The 25604-nt window shown below is 44.1% G+C and overlaps 1 protein-coding gene across 3 annotated transcripts in view; it reads left to right on the forward strand.

Annotated features, from left to right (window-relative positions):
* Nucleotides 1–25604, forward strand: part of kcnq1.2 (potassium voltage-gated channel, KQT-like subfamily, member 1.2) — a 184145-nt gene that overhangs the window by 41624 nt on the left and 116917 nt on the right. For 2 of the 3 annotated variants that reach the window (XM_078416718.1, XM_078416720.1), the window contains exons 8-14: nt 12–152; nt 4548–4658; nt 7654–7749; nt 12808–12936; nt 15908–16070; nt 23098–23124; nt 24655–24772. In XM_078416718.1, the coding sequence (XP_078272844.1) occupies nt 12–152; nt 4548–4658; nt 7654–7749; nt 12808–12936; nt 15908–16070; nt 23098–23124; nt 24655–24772 (785 nt within the window). The remainder of the gene's footprint in view (nt 1–11; nt 153–4547; nt 4659–7653; nt 7750–12807; nt 12937–15907; nt 16071–23097; nt 23125–24654; nt 24773–25604) is intronic. The other variant, XM_078416719.1, reaches the window with a different exon arrangement.

Genomic DNA, 25604 nt, shown 5'->3' on the forward strand with positions numbered 1-25604 from the left:
TTATTTTGCAGGAACTCATAACCACACTGTACATAGGTTTCTTGGGCCTGATATTTTCTTCCTATTTCGTGTACCTGGCTGAGAAAGATGCCGTGGATGAGAAAGGGATGACAGGGTTTGGAAATTATGCCGATGCTTTGTGGTGGGGAGTGGTAAGCTGCTTCACATCTGATGATATGTTGTGCCGATGCTTTGTGGTGGGGAGTGGTAAGCTGCTTCACATCTGATGATATGTTGTGCCGATGCTTTGTGGTGGGGAGTGGTAAGCTGCTTCACATCTGATGATATGTTGTGCCGATGCTTTGTGGTGGGGAGTGGTAAGCTGCTTCACATCTGATGATATGTTGTCAATGACATTTTTGTATAAAATAGTCAGATTAGTTATATTCACTCCTATTTTATGCTTTAGAATCGGTGTTTGTTTTAAAATGAAATGGCACATTTTTTGAATCCAGAATGTAAAACACAGAAACAGGCCCTTCAGGCCATAATGTCCATGCTGAATATGATGCCAAGTTCAACTAATCTCCTCTGCCTGCACGTGATCCACATCCCTCCATATTCATGGGTCTCTCTAAAAACCTCTTGACCACCATTATGGTATTTGCCTCCACTACCACCCCTGGCAGCACATTCAGGGCACCCATCACCCTCTGTGTAAAAAAGTCTCCTTTAAACTTTGCACTTTTCACCTTCAAGCTATACCCTCTCGTTTTCGACATTTCCACCCTGGGGGAAAAAGGTTCTGACTGTCTACTCCATCCATACCTCTCATAATTTGGCATGGTGGTGCAGCGGTAGAGTTGCTGCCTTACAGCGAATGCAGCGCCGGAGACCCGGGTTCGATCCCGACTACGGGTGCTGTACTGTACGGAGTTTGTACGTTCTCCCTGTGACCTGTGTGGGTTTTCTCCGAGATCTTTGGTTTCCTCCCACACTCCAAAGACGTACAGGTTTGTAGGTTAATTGACTTGGCAAATGTAAAATTGTCCCTAGTAGGATCGTGTTAATGTGCGGGGATCGCTGGGCGGCGTGGACCCGGTGGGCCGAAGGGCCTGTTTCTGCACTGTATCTCTAAATCTAAATCTAAATTTGATATACTTCTATCAGGTCTCTGATAGATCTCTAATCTCTACAGGTGTCTACTACTCAACCTGTGGCACTTCTGAGAAAACCATCCAGTTTGTCCACACTCTCCTTGTAGCTAATACTCTCCAACCCAGGCAGCATTTGGGTAAACGTCTTCTGCACCCTCTGCAAACAGTGGCTAGTGATGTATAATCTGGGAACACGTGTGATTGTGGCATCAGTAGCAAACATAAAGGCTGCACGTTTCTTAAATGACCAGAGATGGAGACGTGTTGATGTTTGAAGTATGGTTTACATGTTATTGAAAACTAACGTGCATTTGCAGCCGGCAGCTGACAAGGCACTTTGACTGAATAGATCATTGTTAAATTAAACTCTGGCTAGGAAAGCACACCAATGCTTCTACTTCCAGAGAATGCCTAGGAAGTTTGGCATGTTCCCAACAATTCTCACCCACTTCTACAGATGCGCTGTAGAAAGCATTTTAGCGGAATCCATCTGAGCACGGTTTGGGAACAGCTCCATCCAAGACCGCAAGAAATTGCAGAGGGTTGTGGACGTAGCCGAGACCATCACGCAAACCAACCTCCCTTCCATTAACTTCACGCTGCCTCAGCAAGGCCAGCAGCATAGTCCAGGACCAGTCTCACCCCGGTCACTCCCTCTTCTCCCCTCTCCCATCGGGCAAGATGCACACCTCCAGATTCAGGGCCAGATTCTTCCCAGCTGTCATCAGGCAACAGAACCGTCCTCTCACCAACTAGAGTGTGGTCCTGACCTTCCATCTACCTCATTGGAGACCTTTGAACTATCTTTAACTGGACTGTATCTTGCACTAAATGTTGTACCCTTTATCCTATATCTGTAACTAGTAGATGGCTTGATTATAATCATGCCTGGTCTTTTATTTGACTGATGAGCACACAACAAAATGTTCTCACTGTAGCTTGGAAAAGATGACAATAAATTAAGCTAAACTAAGCAATAAAAGTATTGGAGCATCTGGCCCCTGTAGTCTGCCTTGCCACTTGACATATTTATGGACAATCTTCTGTCTCTATTTTCCTGCACTATTCCCACATCCCTTGACTTCTGGAACGTTAAAAAATGTATTGATCTCTGTTCTGAATGAAATTTGTGACTGATCTTCTGCAGTCCTGTAGGGTAGAGATCTCTATTCCTGTCAGGTACCTACCTAAAAGCCTGTTAAATACAACAATTTGATTCCAGTCATGGGAGAGTCTAGGACCAGAGGAGACAGCTTCAGGACAAAATGACATACATTTAGAGTGGAGATGAGGGGGAATTTCTTTAATCAGAGTGGTGAATCTGAGGATTTAATTGCCACAGACAGCTGTGGAGGCCATCATTGGTATTTTTAAGGCAGAGATTGATAGGCTCTTGATTAGTAAGGACCTCAAAGGTTATGGGGAGAAGGCAGGAGAATGGGATTGAGAGGGAAAGATAGATCATCCATTATTGAATGGGGAGCAGACTCTGGGCTGAATGGCCTAATTCTGCACCTATATCTTGTGGTTTTATTTAGTATCATGTTATTGGCAAACATTTGATCCATTCAGCTAACTTGCTACAGACTAAACTAAACTATGATGCAATCCTCTCACATGATGAAGAATGATGACACTACATTTTGTGGTGTCATGAAACTCGAGCTTTTGGTCTATCCCTGAGTCATGGTCTCGGTTTGTAATTAAAACAGTCTAGGCCCTGTGGGAACCCCAGTTCTGCCGGTGATGTCATTGCAGCTGGATAAAGTTACTGGAAGAAAAATTAAACAAAGTCCTTCTATATCCTGGTTATCTTTAGTCAGGGAAAAACGGAATATAAACTTTTCATCCAAATTTACTTTTCTTTTTATAGACAATAGACAATAGGTGCAGGAGTAGGCCATTCAGCCCTTCGAGCCAGCACCGCCATTCAATGCGATCATGGCTGATCACTCTCAATCAGTACCCCGTTCCTGCCTTCTCCCCATACCCCCTCACTCCGCTATCCTTAAGAGCTCTATCCAGCTCTCTCTTGAAAGCATCCAACGAACTGGCCTCCACTGCCTTCTGAGGCAGAGAATTCCACACCTTCACCACTCTCTGACTGAAAAAGTTCTTCCTCATCTCCGTTCTAAATAGCCTACCCCTTATTCTTAAACGGTGGCCCCTTGTTCTGGACTCCCCCAACATTGGGAACATGTTATCTGCCTCTAATGTGTCCAATCCCCTAATTATCTTATATGTTTCAATAAGATCCCCCCTCATCCTTCTAAATTCCAGTGTATACAAGCCCAATCGCTCCAGCCTTTCAACATACGACAGTCCCGCCATTCCGGGAATTAACCTAGTGAACCTACGCTGCACGCCCTCCATAGCAAGAATATCCTTCCCCAAATTTGGAGACCAAAACGGCACACAGTACTCCAGGTGCGGTCTCACCGGGGCCCGGTACAACTGTAGAAGGACCTCTTTGCTCCTATACTCAACTCCTCTTGTTACGAAGGCCAACATTCCATTGGCTTTCTTCACTGCCTGCTGTACCTGCATGCTTCCTTTCATTGACTGATGCACTAGGACACCCAGATCTCGTTGAACTCCCCCTCCTCCTAACTTGACACCATTCAGATAATAATCTGCCTTTCTATTCTTACTTCCAAAGTGAATAACCTCACATGTTTTTACATGTTCAAATTCTGATGCTTTGGCTTGCATTTAATCTCCCTTTAATGCTTTATGCCTACATCTCCCTTTAGCTTGTTCTGCAGAACACAGAAACATAAAGCCAATATTTTCAGTTTTATATGCGTGAAATGGAGATATTCAGCATTATTTTTTTGCTGTGAGCAATAACTTGTGCTTTTGAAAACTCAATTAGCTTCAACTGCATTCAGAAGTCAACAAATTCATAAGAAACACTGCCAAGTCTTTAGATATTCATTTAAATATGACTGACTTAAAGCATAATGTGGCAGCTTATCTCCCTCTTTCCCAACCTGGTCCTCTTCAACCCATATCCCTCCCTCTTTCACTCCTCCCCTGCTCTCCTTATTTTTTTTTGTGTTTTGTGTTGGTTGGGGTTGTGTAATTTGCTTATTTTATTGCTCTTATTGTTGGACTGTGGGTGACGAAATCTCGTCCAAAAAAATTGTTTTTTGGATGACAAATAAAGATATCCTGAATCCTGAATCCTGAATCCTGAATCCTGATGCCCTTTTGTCTCCTGTTCATCTCCAGCCTCAGTCACTTACTCCACCCGTCAAACCACCCACCCTCACTTTGCCAAGCTTTGTCGCACCTCCACCTCGCTTCCCCAACTTTCTCCCCCCGACCATCAGTCTGAAGAAGGGTCATGACCCAAAACATTGTCTGTCCATTCCCTCCGCAGATGCTGCTTGACCCGCTGACTTGTGTTTTGACCATAACTTCAATGATTAGTTTTTTTATTCTTAGGTAACAGTTACAACAATTGGATATGGTGACAAAGTTCCACAGACATGGATTGGAAAGACAATAGCTTCTTGCTTCTCTGTGTTTGCAATATCTTTCTTTGCACTTCCAGCTGTAAGTACATTATTTAACTTTTACTGCCTAAATTTTATGTTCATAAATTTATAAGTGATAGGAGCAAAATTAGGCCATTCGGCCCATCGGGTTTACACCGCAATTTAATCATAGCTAATCTATCTTTCCCCCTAAATCCCATTCTCCTGCCTTCTCCCCATAACTCCTGACATCCATAATTTGATTTTGGCCTTTTAATATCAGAGATCAGACAGATTATATTTTACATAGGGTGAATATGTATGACCCCTTTTAAAAAAATGAGAAATCAACATTGGTTTGTCATGATAGTTGGTAGAAGGTATAATATCATTTTGAAAGAGTAGAAGCAGCCATACATCTTCCAATGGACTCAGAGGAGATAGCTAGTTGGCAATGGGAATCTTTGGAATAAGTCCGTACCAAGAAAATATCATTTGTAATATGGCTACTGCATCACATTTTTTTGTCAATTCATAAACTCTTTGTTCTAAGATACTAAGCTGAAAAAATAGTTTTGAAAGGAGGTATGACCTTAAATGACATTTGAATTTAAAAGGAGAGATTAGCTTCAAAATGACTGCAAAACTGACTTATACACTTCTGGCCAACCTGAAGAATATGTTCATTAAGATAGCAAACTAAAATGACTTTTTTCATTTTAACTGTTCAGATCAAATAGAACATTTTGTTAGAAATGGGATTCTTGTTGATTTTTGTTTTTACTTCGAAGAATCATTTACAAATCAAAAAAGTTGAACATCTGTGCAAAATGTTTGTGGTGTTACTGCAGAGAAAGTTTTACGGCAGTTATTTTGTGTTCACTTGAGTTAATTGTACATATAAATATTTTTAGTCTATGTATTTATGGAAAATGTAAAGTGCTGCTTCTTTTGAAATCTACAGTTTGGTGTTATTGATTAGAAATATTTTGTATGACGGTCTGGATGACAAAGGATGTCAGGTCTCTCCTCAAGGACCGTAACACCGCCTTCAGGTCTAGTGATAGAGCTCTATACAGTGCTGCTAGAACCAACCTGAAGAGAGGCATCAAGGATGCCAAAGCGTCCTACAAGAGGAAGATTGAGGACCACTTTACCAACAATGACCCACGGCGGGTATGGCAAGGCATCCAGCACATCACCAACTACAAGACCAGCAACCGCACGACTGCCGACGGCGACGCCTCGCTGGCAGAGGAACTTAACTGTTTCTTTGCTCGTTTCGAGGTGAAAGCTACAGTGGCAGACATAACACCCTCTCCAGCACCTGACAGCAACACCTTCACTGTGCAGGAGTATGATGTTAAGCGCGTGCTCAGAGCAGTGAATCCCAGGAAAGCTGCAGGCCCCGATGGTGTGACGGGCAGAGTGCTGAGGGAATGTGCAGACCAATTATCTGAGGTCTTCACAAAAATCTTCAACCTGTCCCTTTTAAAATCCACCATCCCTCCCTGCCTGAAGTCCGCCACAATCATCCCACTGCCGAAAAAGTCTGTCATCAGCGGTCTTAACGACTACCGTCCGGTAGCACTCACACCGGTCATCACAAAGTGCTTCGAGAGACTGGTCCTGCAGCACATCAAAGCCAGCCTCCCACCCACCTTCGACCCACACCAGTTTGCCTACAGAGCAAATAGGTCTACAGGGGATGCCATCGACACTGCTCTTCACACTGCACTGACCCACCTTGAACACCAGGGGAGCTATGTGAGGATGCTCTTCCTCGACTTCAGCTCTGCCTTTAACACGGTCATCCCGAGCAGACTGGTCACCAAACTTTCCGACCTTGGATTTTCCCAAACCATCTGCCAATGGATCAAGGACTTCCTGACCAACCGCCCCCAGACCGTCAAAATAGGCCCTCACCTCTCCTCCACCATTACACTGAGCACCGGCTCACCACAGGGCTGTGTGTTGAGCCCCATCCTTTACTCCCTCTACACTCACGACTGCGCCCCCACCCATCCCACCAACACCATCATCAAGTTCGCGGATGACACGACTGTGGTTGGACTCATCTCAGGAGGAGATGAGACAGCCTATAGGGATGAAATCCAAAGGCTGGCAGCATGGTGTTCAGTGAACAATCTGGTCCTGAACTCCTCCAAAACAAAGGAACTTATAATTGACTTTAGAAAAACCAGTGTAGATTACGACCCACTCTACATCAATGGGGTCTGTGTGGAAAGGGTACCCGCTTTCAGGTTCCTGGGTACGCACATCGCAGAGGATCTTACCTGGTCTACCAACACCATCACCACAGTAAAGAAGGCACAGCAGAGACTCCACTTCCTGAGGATCCTCAGGAACACCAACCTGCAGGAGAAGCTCATGTTGTCCTTCTATCGCTGCTCCATCGAGAGTGTGCTGGCATACTGTATAACCACATGGTATGCCAGCTGCTCAGAAAAGGACAGGAAGGCCCTTCAGAGGGTCATCACGACGGCCCAGAAGATCATCGGCTGCTCACTGCCCTCCCTGGAGCACCTGTTCAGCCTACGCTGCCTCAGTAGAGCAGGCAAAATAATAAAAGATCCATCCCACCCCGGCCACCGTCTGTTTGTTCATCTGCCCTCTGGTCGACGTTTCAGGTCGATCAAATCCCGAACAAACAGACTTAAGAACAGTTTTTACCCCAGGGCCATACGAGAACTGAACACTACCTTTGCACTAGGCAACACCGTTAAAAAATCTTGTACTTAATATAATTGTATTTATGTATTTATTTGTTTTTGCATTTATTGCATATATGTTTGTACGCACCGTCAGGATTGGCTATTTTTTAATTTCGTTGTACTCGTTGCAATGACAATAAATGAATATTATTATTATTATTTTTTAAAAAAGATGATGAGAATAGTTTACGTTTTTAAAAATCTGTCTTCAATACACAGCTTAGTGTTGTGTCATAAGTGATTGATACCATAGTTCTGTATAATGCTTTATAAAAGCGATTTAATAGTATAATAAAATAACTTTACGTAAAGTGCTTTAATTAAACACTTAATTTTAAGGGAATACTGGGATCTGGATTTGCTCTTAAGGTTCAACAGAAACAGCGTCAGAAGCACTTCAGTCGACAGATACCTGCTGCGGCCTCTCTCATTCAGGTATGTGTCGTATGTATAATCAAAGGTGTAGGAAGGTACTGCAGATGCTGGTTTAAACCGAAGACAGACACAAAACGCTGGAGTAACTCAACGGGTCAGGCAGCATCTCTGGAGAAAAGTAACAGGTTATGTTTTGGGTCGAGACTCTTCTTCAGAAACATCACCTATTCCTTTTCTCCAGAGATACTGCCTGACCCACTGAGTTACTCCAGCACTCTGTGAAATGTCACCTATCCATGTTCTCCAGAGATGCTGCCTGACCCGCTGAGTTACTCCAGCACTCTGTGAAACGTCACCTATCCATGTTCTCCAGAGATGCTGCCTGACCCGCTGAGTTACTCCAGCACTCTGTGAAACGTCACCTATCCATGTTCTCCAGAGATGCTGCCTGACCCGCTGAGTTACTCCAGCTTTTTGTGTCTGTACAATCAAAGGCATTAATATCAGCATGGACACAAGGAAATTGACATTTTGCATTATGTAGTTAATGTAGTTTGATTGGAAGTCATTCTTTTATCTTGCAAGTGTGTCTTGGAGCCCTATTTTGTAATTGTCAAGTATTTGGGGATAAAAATGAACTACATTGGCAATATTCATCCATTCAGTTAACGTCGGATTTGATTTATAGGTCTTTGCATTGGGTGATTGAGCCTTCGTTTCTTAGGGTTCCAAAGGATAGATCTTGGCTTTCCCTATCTCAAGTTATTTTAGCAGGGTTACTAGTGGAGCTTTGGTGGAGAGGATAGAAAGTAGGAGAGATGCCTTTGGTCCAGTTCTTGGCCTAGTGCACTGAACGATATAAAATAGCCTCTTCTCCAAATGGTTCCTTCACATACTGATATAGAAAAAGCTGTAAGAAACCATCCATTAATTTATCCTCCACACCAGTACTTGTAGTTTGGTTACTCATTCAAAGCCCTATGACACACAGAAATGGATGACAGGTATAAATTATAATGGGATAGAGTGGATGTGGAGAGGATGTTTCCACTAGTGGGAGAGTCTAGGACTGGAGGTCAAAACCTCAGAATTAAAGGACGTTCCTTTAGGAAGGAGATGGGGAGGAATTTCTTTAGTCAGAGGGTGGTGAATCTGTGGAATTCTTTGCCACAGAAGGATGTGGAGGCCAAGTCAATGGATATTTTTAAGGCAGAGATAGATAGAATATTTGATTAATACGGGTGTCAGGAGTTATGGGGAGAAGGCAGGAGAATGGGGTTAGGAAGGAGAGATAGATCAGCCATGATTGAATGGCAGAGTAGACATGATGGGCCGAATGGCCTAATTCTGCTCCGATCACTTATGACCTTATGACAATCGCAAGTCCTAAACAAAGTTTGAGTATGGAAACATGACAGAAGTATCTCAGATTATGGGAGGCGTTGATAGGGTGGTCAGCCAGAACCTTTTTATCAAGGGTGGAAATGTCAAAGGCTCAAGGCCGTAGCTTTAAGGTGAGAGGGGCAAAGTTTAAAGATGATTTGCTGGCCAAGTCTTTTTACACAGAGGGTGAGTGCCTGGAACACACTGCCAGGGGTGGTGGTGAAGGCAGATACGATAGTGATATTTAAGAGGTTTTTCAATGCTACATGGATTTTTTCAAGAGAGAGTTAGATATAGTTCTTAGGGCGAATGGATTTAAGGGATATGGGAAGAAAGCAGGAACAGGGTATTGATGATCAGCCGTGATCATATTGAATGGCGGGGCTAGCTCGAAGGGCCAAATGGCCTACTCCTGCACCTATTTTCTATGTTTCTATATGCAGGGAATGGAGGGATATGGATCACGTGCAGGCAGAGGAGATTCGTTTATCTTGGCGTCATGTTCAGTACGGGCATTGTGGGCAAAGGCCTGTTCATGTGCTTTACTGTGCCATGTTCTTTATAAAATGCAACGAATAAGTTATATTGCTGCAGGCTTGAGTGCTGTCTATTTATTATACATAACAGTATTAGGTTGTTGATAAGATGCCATTTATACATAACAATATTAGGTTGTTGATAAGATGCCATTTCAAAATGCAGTTGACACTCCTAAACGAATTAACTTAATGGCAACTTTCCATTATGTTTAAATGTTGAAACGGGGTTCTAATTTACAACAAAAAAACAAAGTGCTGGAGTAACTCAGCGGGTCAGGCAGCATCTGTGGGGAACATGGATAGGTGACGTTTCACAGAGTGCTGGAGTAACTCAGCGGGTCAGGCAGCATCTGTGGAGAACATGGATAGGTGACGTTTCACAGAGTGCTGGAGTAACTCAGCAGGTCAGGCAGCATCTGTGGAGAACATGGATAGGTGACGTTTCACAGAGTGCTGGAGTAACTCAGCGGGTCAGGCAGCATCTGTGGGGAACATGGATAGGTGACGTTTCACAGAGTGCTGGAGTAACTCAGCGGGTCAGGCAGCATCTGTGGAGAACATGGATAGGTGACGTTTCACAGAGTGCTGGAGTAACTCAGCGGGTCAGGCAGCATCTCTGGAGAACATGGATAGGTGACGTTTCACAGAGCGCTGGAGTAACTCAGCGGGTCAGGCAGCATCTCTGGATGATGTTTCAGGTCGGGGGAAAAGTAAATTGAGGGTGGGAAAAACTGGATTAAGGAGAGGAATAAGAGAGACAATAAAAAAGTTAATTTCTCTTTCCTTTCTATCGTCAACAAGTAAAACCTGAAGGAATGGAAATTCCACTTGTGACACTTAATTATAAATGCCAGAGAGACTGACTGGCAGTAATTGGTGCTTATTCTGTGGAAAGGGTATTTATAACAATAATTACAGGACTTATTGTGGCAGGTTGACTTGGTCACCGACAAGCAAATCTAGATAGTACGTGTCACTCAATGCTTTTGTATAGAATGTCAGTAAACGGTGTCCTTTGCAAAGAATTAACAGTGCAGATAGCATCTCAGGCAGCAAGCTTTCTAGTTCAACATCAAATTATACATCCCAGCTGCATCACTTGCATTTAAGAAAATAGTTGTTATCATTCTAAATGTTATATTGACAATTTTTGAACAGAGCTTTTGATAGCTGGATGATGCTATAGTTAAAGGATTTTATAACACAAGAAAATATAATGGGGGAAAAAAAAAGTGTTTTAAATGTGTCCTCCATGGTAGGCCGATCCAGAAGGTTAAGAGGCATGAGGTTAAATGATTTGGTCCTGTGGATTCACTACGGGATTACTGATAGAAGGCAGAGGATAGTGGCGGTCGGACAGTATTCAGGCTGGAAGTCTGGGACCAGTGGAATTGGGACATATGGATCTTGAGCAGGCAACTAAGAGTTGCCCTTGGCATCATGAAGGGCCTGTTCCTGAACTGTTCAATGTTCTATGATGGAGAAACTCAGTGGGTCAGCAGCATCTCTACCTCTGGCCAATCCATGTTCTCCACAGATGCTGCCTGACCCACTGAGTTACTCCAGCACTCTGTGAAACGTCACCTATCCATGTTCTCCACAGATGCTGCCTGACCCATTGAGTTTCTCCATCATAGAACATTGAACAGTTCAGGAACAGGCCCTTCATGATGCCAAGGGCAACTCTTAGTTGCCTGCTCAAGATCCTCCTCCTGCACCTATTGTCTATTGTCTATTGGAGCAGAATGAGGCCATTCAGCGCATCAAGTCTACTCCAAGTCTTATCGGGTATCAGGCAATTCATATCAATTTGTAGCATTTGAGGCAGGATTGCTTTCCTGTTCACTCAAAACCCAAACTCTGTAGACGTGGAACTGAAATCATTGCACAATTGTTGTGTGGAGTGCGGTGTAGCACTTTGGGAAGTCAAATTAGGCAGATATACAGCTCTCTGAAAGTGGGGTCAGCAATTCAAAGGCACAGAATATCCAGATTTGCATGCTGTATATGAGGTAAACCTGCCACAACTAGTCACGCAAGTGTTGTTCTAAATGTACGACCTTGGACGTACCACTCACTGTGAACAGAGAGCAGACTTGTATACATTGTCATTGTCTATTCATAGACTCATGTCGTGGCTCGGTCTTTGTGGATCTTGTCCTCAATTTTAAATACATTGACTGGAAAAGTCCTGTTGACTCTCTGTAATACGATCCTACTTTCAAATTCCAACCTTGGAGTTCTTGGGCAACAATTGCGGAGAAGCCTCATCAGTGATAGGAGCAGAATTAGCCATTCGGCCCATCAAGTCCACTTTGCCATTCAATCGTGGCTAATCTATCTCTCCCTCCTAACCCCATTCTCCTGCCTTCTCCCCATAACCCCTGACACCTGTACTAATCAAGAATCTATTTATCTCTGCCTTAAAAATATCCACTGACTTGGCCTCCACAGCCATCTGTGGCAAAGAATTCCACAGATTCACCACCCTCTGACTAAAGAAATTCCTCCTCATCTCCTTCCTAAAGGAACATCCTTTAATTCTGAGGCTATGACCTCTAGTCCTAGACTCTCCCACTAGCGGAAACATCCTCTCCACATCCACTCTATCCAAGCCTTTCACTATTTAGTACGTTTCAATGAGGTCTCCCCTCATTCTTCTAAACTCCAGCGAGTACAGGCCCAGTGCTATCAAACGCTCAATGGGCCAATGAGCTTGATGGGCCAAATAGCCTAATATTGCTCCCATATCTTATGTTGTGCTTGGAACCTTTTGTACCCAGTTTTACTGCCATATCTATACGGAAGGATTGCTTGCCTTTGCACCTTCACCATGACCATTGTCGGTGTCACTGATTTAGAATTATAGAATCGCACAGCATGGAAAGCAGCCTCTGCTGCCAATTCATCCATGCTTGCATTGCTTTTACAATGCTTATGATTTTAAGCCTATTGCTTTTATAATACTTTGCAGTTACTACATTGCTGTTTAGGTCCGTGGTACAGGGTGAGTACATGGAGGGGAATGGTTTGGGGGAATAAGGGGCCAAACACAGGCAAAATGGGACCTACCAAAATGGGGCATCTTGGTCAGCATGGACAAGTTGGGCTGAAGGGCCTGGTGCTGTGCTGTATGACTCTATCACTCTATGACTTTATTTTTGTTCAGCTGTAATTCTTGCCTTGCCTTTTATAGACCTCATGGAGATGCTATGCTGCAGAGAAGACCCACAGCTCCACTGCTACGTGGAAGATGTATGTGATGCCTCCAGACCACACTTCCAAAATAACAGCCACACCATCCAGTCCACATGTGAGAAAACAGGTAACATTTCATATGCTTAAGCATTCATTTAGCATAGCATACTTGACTTATTTCATGAAAAAGGATCTGAAGAAGTGTCACGACCTGAAACGTCATGTTGGGACACTTCAGACACTTCAGTTTGATGGAGTAGGAGAGAGAAAACTGGAAAAGAGGTGGGGGTGGGACGAAGCCTGGCAAGTGATAGATGGACGCAGGTGAGCAAATGAGGGGGGGGGGGGATTGAGTGGCCAATGGGTGGACATACACTAGAAGTGAATGTTAGATAAATACAGATTATACGTGAAATAGTCATACAGTGATGAAACGGGCCCTTCACCCCAAATTGCCAATGTCAGTCCCAGATGCCCCATCTATGCCAGTCCCAGATGCCCCATCTATGCCAGTCCCAGATGCCCCATCTATGCCAGTCCCAGATGCCCCATCTATGCCAGTCCCAGATGCCCCATCTATGCGTCCCAGATGCCCCATCTATGCTAGTCCCAGATGCCCCATCTATGCCAGTCCCAGATGCCCCATCTATGCCAGTCCCAGATGCCCCATCTATGCCAGTCCCAGATGCCCCATCTATGCCAATCCCAGATGCCCCATCTATGCCAGTCCCAGATGCCCATGCTTGGTCCGTAACCCTTTCAACCTTTCATATCCATGACCTGACCAGCTGTCTTTCAGAACCTTACACAAATTTCCTCAGACCAGTTGTCCAGAGGCAAACCAAATAGATTGATCTGAAATATTCACTCTTTCTCTTCACTGATGCTATTTGACCTGCTTAGTACAGTATTTGCAGCATCTTCTGATTCACTCCTCTTTGAGAAATACATATCATATCATCATATCATATATATACAGCCGGAAACAGGCCTTTTCGGCCCACCAAGTCCGTGCCGCCCAGCATTAACACTATCCTACACCCACTAGGGACAATTTTTTATTTTTTTTTACATTTACCCAGCCAATATAACCTACATACCTGTACGTCTTTGGAGTGTGGGAGGAAACCGAAGATCTCGGAGAAAACCCACGCAGGTCACGGGGAGAACGTACAAACTCCTTACAGTGCAGCACCCGTAGTCAGGATCGAACCTGAGTCTCCGGCGCTGCATTCGCTGTAAAGCAGCAACTCTACCCCTGCGCTACCGTGCCGCCGCGCTACAGGCAGGCCTCACATAATGGAGGCTGGGTTGAATTAGCAAGAGCCATTCACAACATTGGATCCATGGGGACTGAAACCAATGAATAGTCTGGTCTGCACTACCTGCTTGCATGACTGAGCAGGCTCCATTAAACGCCAATGCCAATTCTCCTTAGTCCCACTTTTCCTCTTGCATTCTCGCCAATTCCCCTCGCTCTACCTCACTCTCCTGCCACCCACCCACACTTTATCAATTAACCTACCACCGAGAAAAGACACAAAGTGCCGGAGTAACTCAGCGGGTCAGGCAGCATCTCTGGAGACCATGGATAGGTGATGTTTCACAGAGTGCTGGAGTAACTCAGCGGGTCAGGCAGCATCTCTGGAGACCATGGATAGGTGACGTTTCACAGAGTGCTGGAGTAACTCAGCGGGTCAGGCAGCATCTGTGGAGAACATGGATAGGTGATGTTTCACAGAGTGCTGGAGTAACTCAGCAGGTCAGGCAGCATCTGTGGAGAACATGGATAGGTAACGTCTGGAGTAACTCTCTCCTGCTGAGTTCTGGGAATCTCTGGGAAATATGGATAGATGATATTTCTGGTTGGGACCCTTCTTCAGATTGTAGTAGGGTGGAGAAAGCTGGGTGGGGATGGGGCAAAGCCTGGCATTCCTTCTCTTGAGAGATGCTGCCTGAACCGCTGAGTTACTCCAGCATTTTGAGTCTACCTGGCAAGTGATAGGTGGGTGCAGGTGAGGGTCTTTTTTTTATTGGCAGATGGTTGGACAAAGGCCTGACATGAAAAGATAGAAGGTATGAGATAAGGAGATAAGGATAGAAGGCATGAAATGTGGAGAAAAGGAATATAGGTGGAAGGGAATGGGGAAAAGGAAGAAATCTTAGCGCATCCAAGTGGGGCACAGGGAAGAGATTGGGATAGAAGGTGAGGGGGAGAGTGGTGTTTGTAGGTTAGTTACCTAAAACAGAACAATTCAACGTCTGAGGAAGGGTCTCTCCAGAGATGCTCCCTGTCCCACTGAGTTACTCCAGCTTTTTGTGTCCATCAACGATGATACCATTGGGTTGTGAGCTACCCGAGGAATATGAGGTGCTGCTCCTCCACTTTGTGTGTGGCCTCACTCTGGCAGTGGAGGAGGCCCAGGATCACCAAGCATGTATTTGGCCTGTGAGCTGCCAGGGAAGGTAGTTGAGACATTTACAATATAACATTGAAGAGTGGGCAGCTTTAAACTGGTCTGTTGTCTTCATTGGAAGTAATGGGTAGAGTTCATCTTCCAATCCAGCCTCTGAACCCACTTTCAGAGCCTTTTCTCGCCCACTACAATACAATACAATACAATATATCTTTATTGTCATTGTACAGGGGTACAACGAGATTGGGAATGCGCCTCCCATACGATGCAATAAATTAATTAATTTAAACAACAACAACCCAACGAAACAAATTGTAACAGTTTTAAGACAGAATAAAGTACAAGTAGATCTGTGCCGGTTCACTGTGCGAGGTGACCATCCGGCTCAGCAGGACTGGTTCATAGCAGCTATGGCCCTGGGGATGAAGCTGTTCCTGAGTCTGGAGATGCGGGCGAAGAAGGCCTTGTATCGTCTGCCCGATGGAAGGAGTTCGAACAGACTGTTACAGGGGTGTGAAGAGTCTTTGTGCTTTTCTGAGGCATCATGTGTTGTACTGATTACTGATTGCCTATTGCTGATACTGCTTTGTGAATGCATACTTTGTTCTGCAAAATGGAGGAGTATCAGAATTTCATATTAGTAACTGATGCGAAATATTTACTGACCTTTCCTCCTTACAGCTGAAGAAATATAAACGAAAATGCAAAGCAGGACATGATAATGAAAGTGCGTTGATGGTAAATAGCAGTGAGCACACACTGTCAATACCACGGATAACCTATGACCACATCGATGAAAAGGAAGGCAAGAAGGAAGTCACGTTTTACATTGATGAGACAGCAGGTATTTGTAATATATATCTCCAAATCCCAGGGTAGGAAAATCAGATACTCAAGAGCATTTCTTTAAGGTGAGAGAGGCAAAGGTTGAAGGAGATGTGAGGGGCAAGTGTTCCACACAGAGGGTGGGTGGGTGCCTGGAACGTGCTGCCAGGGGTGGTGGTGCAGGCAGATGTGGTAGTGGGGTTTTAGATGGGTACGTGATATGCAGGGAATAGACGGATATGATCACGAGCAGGCAGAGGAGATTACTTTAACTTGGCATCACGTTCGACACAGACATTGTGGGCTGAAGGGCCTGTTCCTGTGCTGTTCTGTTCTATGTTTTCATGTAATGTTGCTGACTAAGGATGAGGTAAGAGTTGCTCCCTGGATGGAGATGGATACCTGCTGGAAGCCCCCTCGCTTCCCCTTCCTCTCCCTGCTCTGGTTGGCTTGTTCTGCATTCCAAGGGGAAGTGCTCGGTATTGTGTTTGTGTACGGCAACAAGTGGTTTGTGCAGGCCTTGAGATCTTTCAGCACCTGCCACATGGCCACCTGCGGACTGGACCGACGTTAAAGGACCCCAGAAAACACCAAACACTTGTATGATCATTGCACCAGTCAAAGGAAATCCATCATCAGCGAGCCTGGCAGTAATCAATGATGTCACCTTTCACTAGCACCGATGGACGGTTGCATCTGCTGCTGAGTATGTGTTGGGTCGTGCGTGTTCAGAAGGTGTTAGTCCAAGCACGGCAAAGACGGCAGCTCCCGTGTTAAGTCTCTGCTGCAAGTTGTTACACTTCATGGAGGCGATTCCCTTTGCATATTCTGGAAGACACAAACTGCTGGAGTAACTCAGCGGGTCAGGCAGCATCTCTGGGGAACAGGGACAGGTGATGCTTCAGGTTGGGACCCTTCTTCAGACTGATTATAGGGTGTGCAGAAAACTGGAAGAGAGGAGGTAGGAGTCACCTTATCATCCCTCCTTCCCCAGTGCCCCACCTGAACTCCCACCTCGCCCCCCCCCCCCCCTCTCCCACATTCCTTCCTCTGGCTTCACAATTTGCAACTCTTCAATCCTGCCTCACTCCTCTGCTTTTACATCTGACCTTTGTTTCAACCTCCTGGCTATAACTGCCCCCACCCCTTCCCCCACTTGCCTGTGTCCACCCGTAACCTGCTGTGGTTTGTCCTGCCTCTCTTCTCTTCCGGATTTCTTTTCCTCCTACAATCAGTCAGATCTGAAACGTCACCTATCCATGTTCTCCACAGATGCTGCCTGACCCACTGAGTTACTCCAGCACTCTGTGAAACGTCACCTATCCATGTTCTCCACAGATGCTGCCTGACCCGCTGAGTTACTCAGCACTCTGTGAAACGTCACCTATCCATGTTCCCCAGAGATGCTGCCTGAGCCGCTGAGTTACTCAGCACTCTGTGTAAACCAGCATCTGCGGTTCAATGTTTCCATGTGTGGTGTACGTCAGCAGAAGGTGTTACTACCCTCTTCAGCGGAGCATCAGCTGTGCCCCATGCAGTCGTTTGCCCTGTGCCCACATATCATTGTGGAGCAGATACTACACGTGCTTTACATGCATGAACTGTGCAAGCACCTGATGGACTAACCCCTGCACCAGCTGAGGTTTGGTTATTACACTTGAGGTAGAGTGTAGTTTGCTCTTTACATTTTGCTTGCTTACATTGCAGTAAATGATTCCACATGAAGTTATATTAAATCTTTCTATTCAGAAATTTGAACCGGAATGAATATATACATGGGGACCTAATGTGAAATAAATCAGGGGAGCAGATGGAAATCATTATTCTACACTAGTAATTACAGGTCATGTACACAACTCATTACTGGTGAACTTGTCAAAGCCTAATGCCCATAGAAAGACTCTGATGAATAGCTATTGGAATTGTTTTTAAACCATTAATTATTACCATTGTTCATTGCCAAGGATAAATATAGTATCTCATCAATGAGTTTGAGAAGATTTTGCTTTGGTAAAAAGCATGTAATGTGGAGACAACTGATTGTGATGTGGTTTGCCTGCCCCTCTTTCTGCATCTTTATGCCGTCAATCTAAATGTTGGTGCATGAAACTAAGAGTTGCACCTAATTTCTAACTTGAGAAACATAGAAAATAGTTGCAGGAGGAGGCCATTTGGCACTTCGAGCCAGCTCCGCCATTCATTGTGATCATGGCTGATCGTCCACAATCAGTAACCCGTGCCTGCCTTTTCCCCATATCCCTTGATTCCACTAGCCCCTGGAATTCTATATAACTCTTTTTTAAATTCATCCAGTGAATTGGCCTCCACTGCCTTCTGTGGCAGAGAATTCCACAAATTCACAACTCTCTGGGTGAAACAGTTTTTTCTCACCTCAGTTTTAAATGGCCTCCCCTTTATTCTTAGAATTGTGATTTTTTTAAAATTGTGAATTGCTTTATAAGGAAAATGGAAATGCATCTCAAACATTGATAGGGTAGACACTCAGAACCTTTATCCCAGGATGGAAATGTCAAAGACCAGCTGTAAGGTGAAAGTTGCCTGTGTGTGGGGCAGGTGTGTGTACACTGTGGTGGGGGCAGGTGTGTGTACACTGTGGTGGGGGCAGGTGTGTGTACACTGTGGTGGGGGCCTGGCGGGCGCTGTCAGGGGTGGTGGTTGAAGCAGATATGATAGTGGTGTTTACGAGGTTTTTAGACAGGCACATGGAGGGATCTGCTTCGTGTCCAGGCAGAAGGGGTTAGTTGAATTTGACATCGTATTAGGTACAGAGATTGTGGGCCAAAGGGTCTGTTCCTGCACTGCACTGTTCGACATTCTTAGTTTTGTGGTGGGAAATACAACAAACTGGAGAAACAATACCTACCAGAACACGGAAGTTGTTTCCTCATATTAAATATCACTAATTAAAACATATAAGATTATTACGGGATTGGACACATTAGAGGCAGGAAACATGTTCCCAATGTTGGGGGAGTCCAGAACCAGGGGCCACAGTTTAAGAATAAGGGGTGGGCCATTTAGAACGGAGATGAGGAAAAACATTTTCAGTCAGAGAGTTGTAAATGTGCTGAATTCTCTGCCTCAGAAGGCAGTGTAGGCCAATTCTCTGGATGCTTTCAAGAGAGAGCTAGATAGAGCTCTTAAAGATAGCGGAGTCAGGGGGTACGGGGAGAAGGCAGGAACGGAGTACTGATTGTGAATGATCAGCCATGATCACATTGAATGGTGGTGCTGGCTCCACCTATTGTCTATTGTCTATAAATGGGGTTATACAGAGATTTGAATAACCTCGATTACATTTTCCCCAGATTCCTCCCAAATTGTTATCATTGCTATTTAAATTGTAATTTGAGAATTGGTGTTAAATGTACATATTAAATAGCTGAATATATTGCAAGCGCAGTGTGCTGACAATGCCAGGCCACGTCATGAGCACCAGCTAAAGCTTAACAGCTTTAATATAACGTTGAAAAATTATTTATTGTATTTTGCTTTCCTTTCTAGGTAGTAGATTAATTGTATTTCAAAACAACTACTGTTGTTTCACTGTGAACTGCTCGATTCCTGTACATTTTATTGTTGATTAGCGTGCTTTACAATCTGCTATGAGATTGGTTTCTGAAGCTTGCTGCCATTTGCAGTGTGGACCTCACTGTGGCGCTGTGTGCCTGGTAAGCTGATCAATTGCCCTCACAACTAGTGTTTTATAAAAACAACACAGAGTGCTGGAGTAACTCAGCGGGTCAGGCAGCATCTGTGGAGAACATGGATAGGTGACGTTTCACAGAGTGCTAGAGTAACTCAGTGGTCAGGCAGCATCTCTGGAGAACATGGATAGGTGACGTTTCACAGAGTGCTGGAGTAACTCAGCGGGTCAGGCAGCATCTGTGGAGAACATGGATAGGTGACGTTTCACAGAGTGCTGGAGTAACTCAGCGGGTCAGGCAGCATCTGTGGAGAACATGGATAGGTGACGTTTCACAGAGTGCTGGAGTAACTCAGCGGGTCAGGCAGCATCTCTGGAGAACATGGATAGGTGACGTTTTTGGTCAGGACCCTTCAAACATTGTGAGGGGTGATGAAAGAAAGCTGAAAGAGAGGTAGAGGGGGATAAAGCCTAGCAAATGATAGGTGGAGGAAGGAACTGCAGATGCTGGTTTACACCAAAGATAGACACAAAATGGTGGAGTAACAGCGGGACAACATCACCTATTCCTTCTCTCCAGAGACGCTGCCTGTCCTGCTGAGATACTCCAGCATGTTGTGTCTATCTTAAGTGATAGCTGGATATAGGTGATCCACTCCCTACACACTAGGAACGATTTACAGAGGGCCAATTAACATACAAGCCTGCACAGCTTTGCGATGTGGGAAGAAACCGGAGCACCCGGAGGAAACCCACGTATCCACAGGGAGAAGGACAAACTCGGTACAGACAGCACCCGAGGTCAGGATCGACCCGGGTCTCTGCCGCCATGAGGCAGCAGCTGAATGTCCCAAAACGAGACATTGTATGATCAAAACCCGAGATTGGGATGTCATGTGATCAGACCTCGGGAACATTAGTATATTATTATTGTCATGTGTACCGAGAGCTTTTATTGTTCAGAATGGCAGGCAGTGACTAGTGGGGTACCGCAAGGCTCGGTGCTGGGACCGCAGCTATTTACAATATACATTAATGACTTGGATGAAGGGATTAAAAGTATCATTAGCAAATTTGCAGATGACACAAAGCTGGGTGGCAGTGTGAACTGTGAGGAAGATGCTATGAGGTTGCAGGGTGACTTGGACAGACTGTGTGAGTAGGCGGATGCATGGCAGATGCAGTTTAATGTGGATAAGTGTGAGGTTATCCACTTTGGTGGTAAGAATAGGAAGGCAGATTATTATCTGAATGGTGTCAAGTTAGGAAAAGGGGACGTACAACGAGATCTGGGTGTCCTAGTGCATCAGTCACTGAAAGGAAGCATGCAGGTACAGCAGGCAGTGAAGAAAGCCAATGGAATGTTGGCCTTCATAACAAGAGGAGTTGAGTATAGGAGCAAAGAGGTCCTTCTACAGTTGTACAGGGCCCTAGTGACACCGCACCTGGAGTACTGTGTGCAGTTTTGGTCTCCAAATTTGAAGAAGGATATTCTTGCTATTGAGGGCGTGCAGCGTAGGTTTACTAGATTAATTCCCGAAATGGCGGGACTGTCGTATGTTGAAAGACTGGAGCGACTAGGCTTGTATACACTGGAATTTAGAAGGATGAGAGGGGATCTTATTGAAACATATAAGATTATTAAGGGGTTGGACACGTTAGAGGCAGGAAACCATGTTCCAAATGTTGGGGGAGTCCAGAACCAGGGGCCATAGTTTAAGAATAAGGGGTAGGCCATTTAGAACAGAGATGAGGAAAAACCTTTTCAGTCAGAGAGTTGTAAATCTGTGGAATTCTCTGCCTCAGAAGGCAGTGGAGGCCAGTTCTCTGAATGCATTCAAGAGAGAGCTAGATAGAGCTCTTAAGGATAGCGGAGTCAGGGGGTATGGGGAGAAGGCAGGAACTGATTGAGAATGATCAGCCATGATCACATTGAATGGTGGTGCTGGCTCGAAGGGCCGAATGGCCTTCTCCTGCACCTATTGTCTATTGTCTATTGTTGTGTGCTATCCAGTCGGCAGAAACATCTCCAACCACTGACTTCAACTGCATCTTGACTTTCCTGAACTGCAAGGCAGGCTCTGCAGTGAAAACAACTTCCCAACTCAAGCTAGAATTTGAAAGGATTACTCGGCAAGTTGAAAGCAGTGCAAGTTGTCATTGTTACATGGGAAGCATGCACATTCAGCTTGTTCCCTTGGCCCAAATGCAGTTCAGTACATAAATATATTCACAGTGCAACTAGAGTTAAAATGTAGAAATGAACTAATGCACAGAAATTTCATCCTCATCATTTTTCTTGCGTGTGATGATTTGTTTGAAAGCAAGAGTTTAAACACATCCTGATGACTCTGTGGGATTAGCAAAGTTGATGAGATCCACACTGACCATGCGTGGTTGCTGAATTAGTATTTGAGATACAGTAGTTAATACAGGATGTTTATTCTGCGCCTTAATTCTGCTCCCTCATGCTATCTGTCTGACTTAATGACCTTCTCTAAACAGATTTCAGGGATGGTTAATGCTTGTCATAATGGAATTACATAGAAATTGAGGAAAAAGAAAACCATCCTTCAATTTTAAAAGAGATGCTGATGGCAATACTCAAGAATCAGTCACAGTTGCAATTATTTTACAGCAAATATATTACACACGTTTTTGTCTTTGCATCTCTGGCCTTTGTCCACCCATCTGCCCATCAACCCCCCTCACCTGTATCCACCTATCACCTGCCAAGCTTTGGCTGCTTCACACCACTCTTTCCCACCTTTCTCCCCCCACCACTGTCAGCCTGAAGAAGCTCTCTGATACGGATTGTCACCTATCCACGTTCTCCGGAGATGCTAAATAAAATGTTATCTGTCTTTTACCTAACTTATACAAGTTATATGAAACCTCGCTAATAATTGAATTGGATTGAATTGAAAGCTACATCATGGACACAGGCCCTTCGGCCCACTGAGTCCACGTTAACCATCGTCCTCCCATTCACACTAATCCTACACTGACCTGATTGTCATCAATTCCCCCCAGATTGTACCCCTCTCCACACACCAATTGACAGAAGTCAATTAACCTACAAACTAGCATGTCTTTGGCATGTGTGAGGAAACCAGAGCAAACGCACGTGGTCACAGGTAGAACGTGCAAACATCACACACACAGGACCTGAGGACAGGATAGAACCCGGGTCTCTGGCGCTGAGGCAGTGGCACTACCCGATGCGCCACTGCCGCCAAGTGATCAGTCTTGCGATAATAGTTGAAATCTACAACTTGGATATTTGTTCGAAGAAAGATTGATCGCCTCGATAATGATGAGGCTGAGGAATAATCTTGTGTGCTTATCTTTATATGCACATCAATTTCTGCTTTGTTAGGTCTTACAAGGATGTTTAGACAATCCGGTAAGTCTGTCTTACAGTAACAATTATTCAGATGCTGCAGTCCGAACTGTGATCATTGAGGAATTAATTTTGCTTTTGTCCCAACTCGTTTCTCCATGTATAATTTTCTCCATGGCCAATGCTTATTCCTTCTCCATTTAATTCTCTGATGCAGTGTGGAAAATTAAACAGATGGGTGATCTCAGTGCTGTTCTCATTGTTTCGATTGTCTATTTGCCTGTTGTTATTGGTGTCTGCTGTTGTTACAGTAGATAATTGTTCACTAATCTGTTTGGCTTTCTCATGCTCCATTAATAATTCATTTCTGAAATCAGTGGCTTGAGATAAATGCGCCATTATTTTGGGGGTAATGCTTGTTAATGAATGTCAGTGTTACCACATATCATCTGCTTTGCTTCCTGCCTGCCCTGAATGCAGAATGAGTTTTGTGAATGACAGTCTCAGCATTTGTTTCCATTGTACAACCAAACGAAGTAATTCATCTGAGCCTGCATAATAAGCAGTCATGGTCTGTTCCTTGATTAATATGTGCCAACAAATCATTTATTTTATACAAAAATCCATAAAACTCAATAAATACATTTTTATTGCATCACTCTAATAAATGATTCATTGTTCATTGGCTCATACAGTAATCTTTACACCTGAGTTAATGCAAAGTCTTCACAGGCCAACCTCGGCCTGACTTGAGTGTTCCTTTCATCTGATTCGTGCAATTTAAGTAAACTTCCACTGGCAAAATTCTTGTAAATGTTGGCACAGGCATGCTGTAATTTCTTACCTGCCTTACATGGGAGAAAATTGGGCTCTTAGTCCTAACAGCTGCATGTTTGTCTTCCCACTTTACTGGAGATCAGTGATCCTGATTTACAACTCCCTTGTGGTTCTTGGCTTGCTCTGGCTCCTAGCTTGCTCTGGCTCCTAGCATGCAGGTGGTCAGCTTTGCTGGGTGTTCCCTGACCATCTGTGCCTCAAGGTGCCCCTCACACCAGTTACAAGGCGTATCCCTCACACTATGTTTACAATAGGATTTCTACGACAAACATACTTGCTCATTACCAATGAATTAATCAGACTTTAAGTGCATTTGTTTTTAATAAAGTTGATTGCTTCTAGTAAAGACGTTTGTTTTACAATTTATATTAATAATCACAATGCATGAATTTTAATCATTAAATCTAAATGCACATATTATGTTACATTTCCTGTATTTTCTTGTAATCCTTATAAACAAGTTATTGAAAAGAGTACTTTTAATTATAATGCATGGTATTAGATATGAACTTGTATTTGATATATATCTACGTATGAAGAATATATTTGAAATATTAGAATGATATTCATTAATATGGACTAAATTTGTTGGTTTTTTCCTGCATGCAAGCTGTTAATTTTAGCTTCTGTTCACTTCGACTAATCAATGTGGCAATTCAAGATGCAGTCTTGTGATAATGCTGATGGATTCCAAATGATTCCGACTGAAAATTATATTTACCTCCACACCTTTCCCTTTTGTGCTATTTTTGAAAGTGAGAAAGCATACGATTGGAGGCAGCCCAAATGATATTTCACGGACCAGTAGCCTGAATGACGGAATGGATTTGATGGATGAAGAACCGACACTGCCTGTTGTGACAGATGTGTTACAGTAAGTCTAGTCAGACTTTAAATCCCTGTCATTTTTGCACCTCTAAACCACCATCTTTTGCTAATCTGGCTCTGCTCTATATTAGTTGGTGACTGACTGCTGCTGATTTAACAGTAGTTTAGGAATAATCAACCGCCGGTAAATTTGACAAAATGTAAATCCAAATATATTTTAGTCTGATCTTTAAATGCTTGCAATTGGATTCAATGATTTTATGCTGGAAAATGCAACAGAAATCTAGAACATTTGGTCTTTGAAAGTCAGGGATTTGTTTCTTTTCCATGAAAAGCGTCAATCTTCATATTTTTTTCCGGGTTATATATTCAAAATATCTGGAGCCAGAGGGCAGCCATGAAAATGCAATCAATTGGATATCAATCTGAGGTTGAAATGCCTTTGTTATAAAGCTGTAAAGGTGTTTCATTGACCACCAATGATTTCACCAGAGAGAAAAAGCAGCTTTCCGTGGCTTAGAATCATTATTCTAATTGCAATCATGAAACTCTGTCTCATCATCTTGATCTTCATGGCATGGCACAGTAGTGCAGATGGTAGAGCTGCTGCCTCAAAGCCCCAGAGACCTGGGTTCCATCCCGAACTCTGGTAACGTCTGTGTGGAGTTTACAAATTCTCCCTGTGACCATGTGGGTTTCCTCCAGGTACTCCGGTTTCCTGCCAAAAAAACGTGCCCGTTTGTAGGTTAATTGTCCGTCTGCAAATAGCCCCTAATGTGCAGGGAGTGGATGAGAAAGTGGGATAGCACAGAACTAGTGTGAATGACCATTAATCCTCAATATTAATAACACATAGCCAAAAAGAGAACAGTCCTTGC

Source organism: Rhinoraja longicauda, chromosome 20 (genome assembly GCF_053455715.1).
Source record: "Rhinoraja longicauda isolate Sanriku21f chromosome 20, sRhiLon1.1, whole genome shotgun sequence".
NCBI classification, from domain to species: Eukaryota; Metazoa; Chordata; class Chondrichthyes; order Rajiformes; family Arhynchobatidae; genus Rhinoraja; species Rhinoraja longicauda.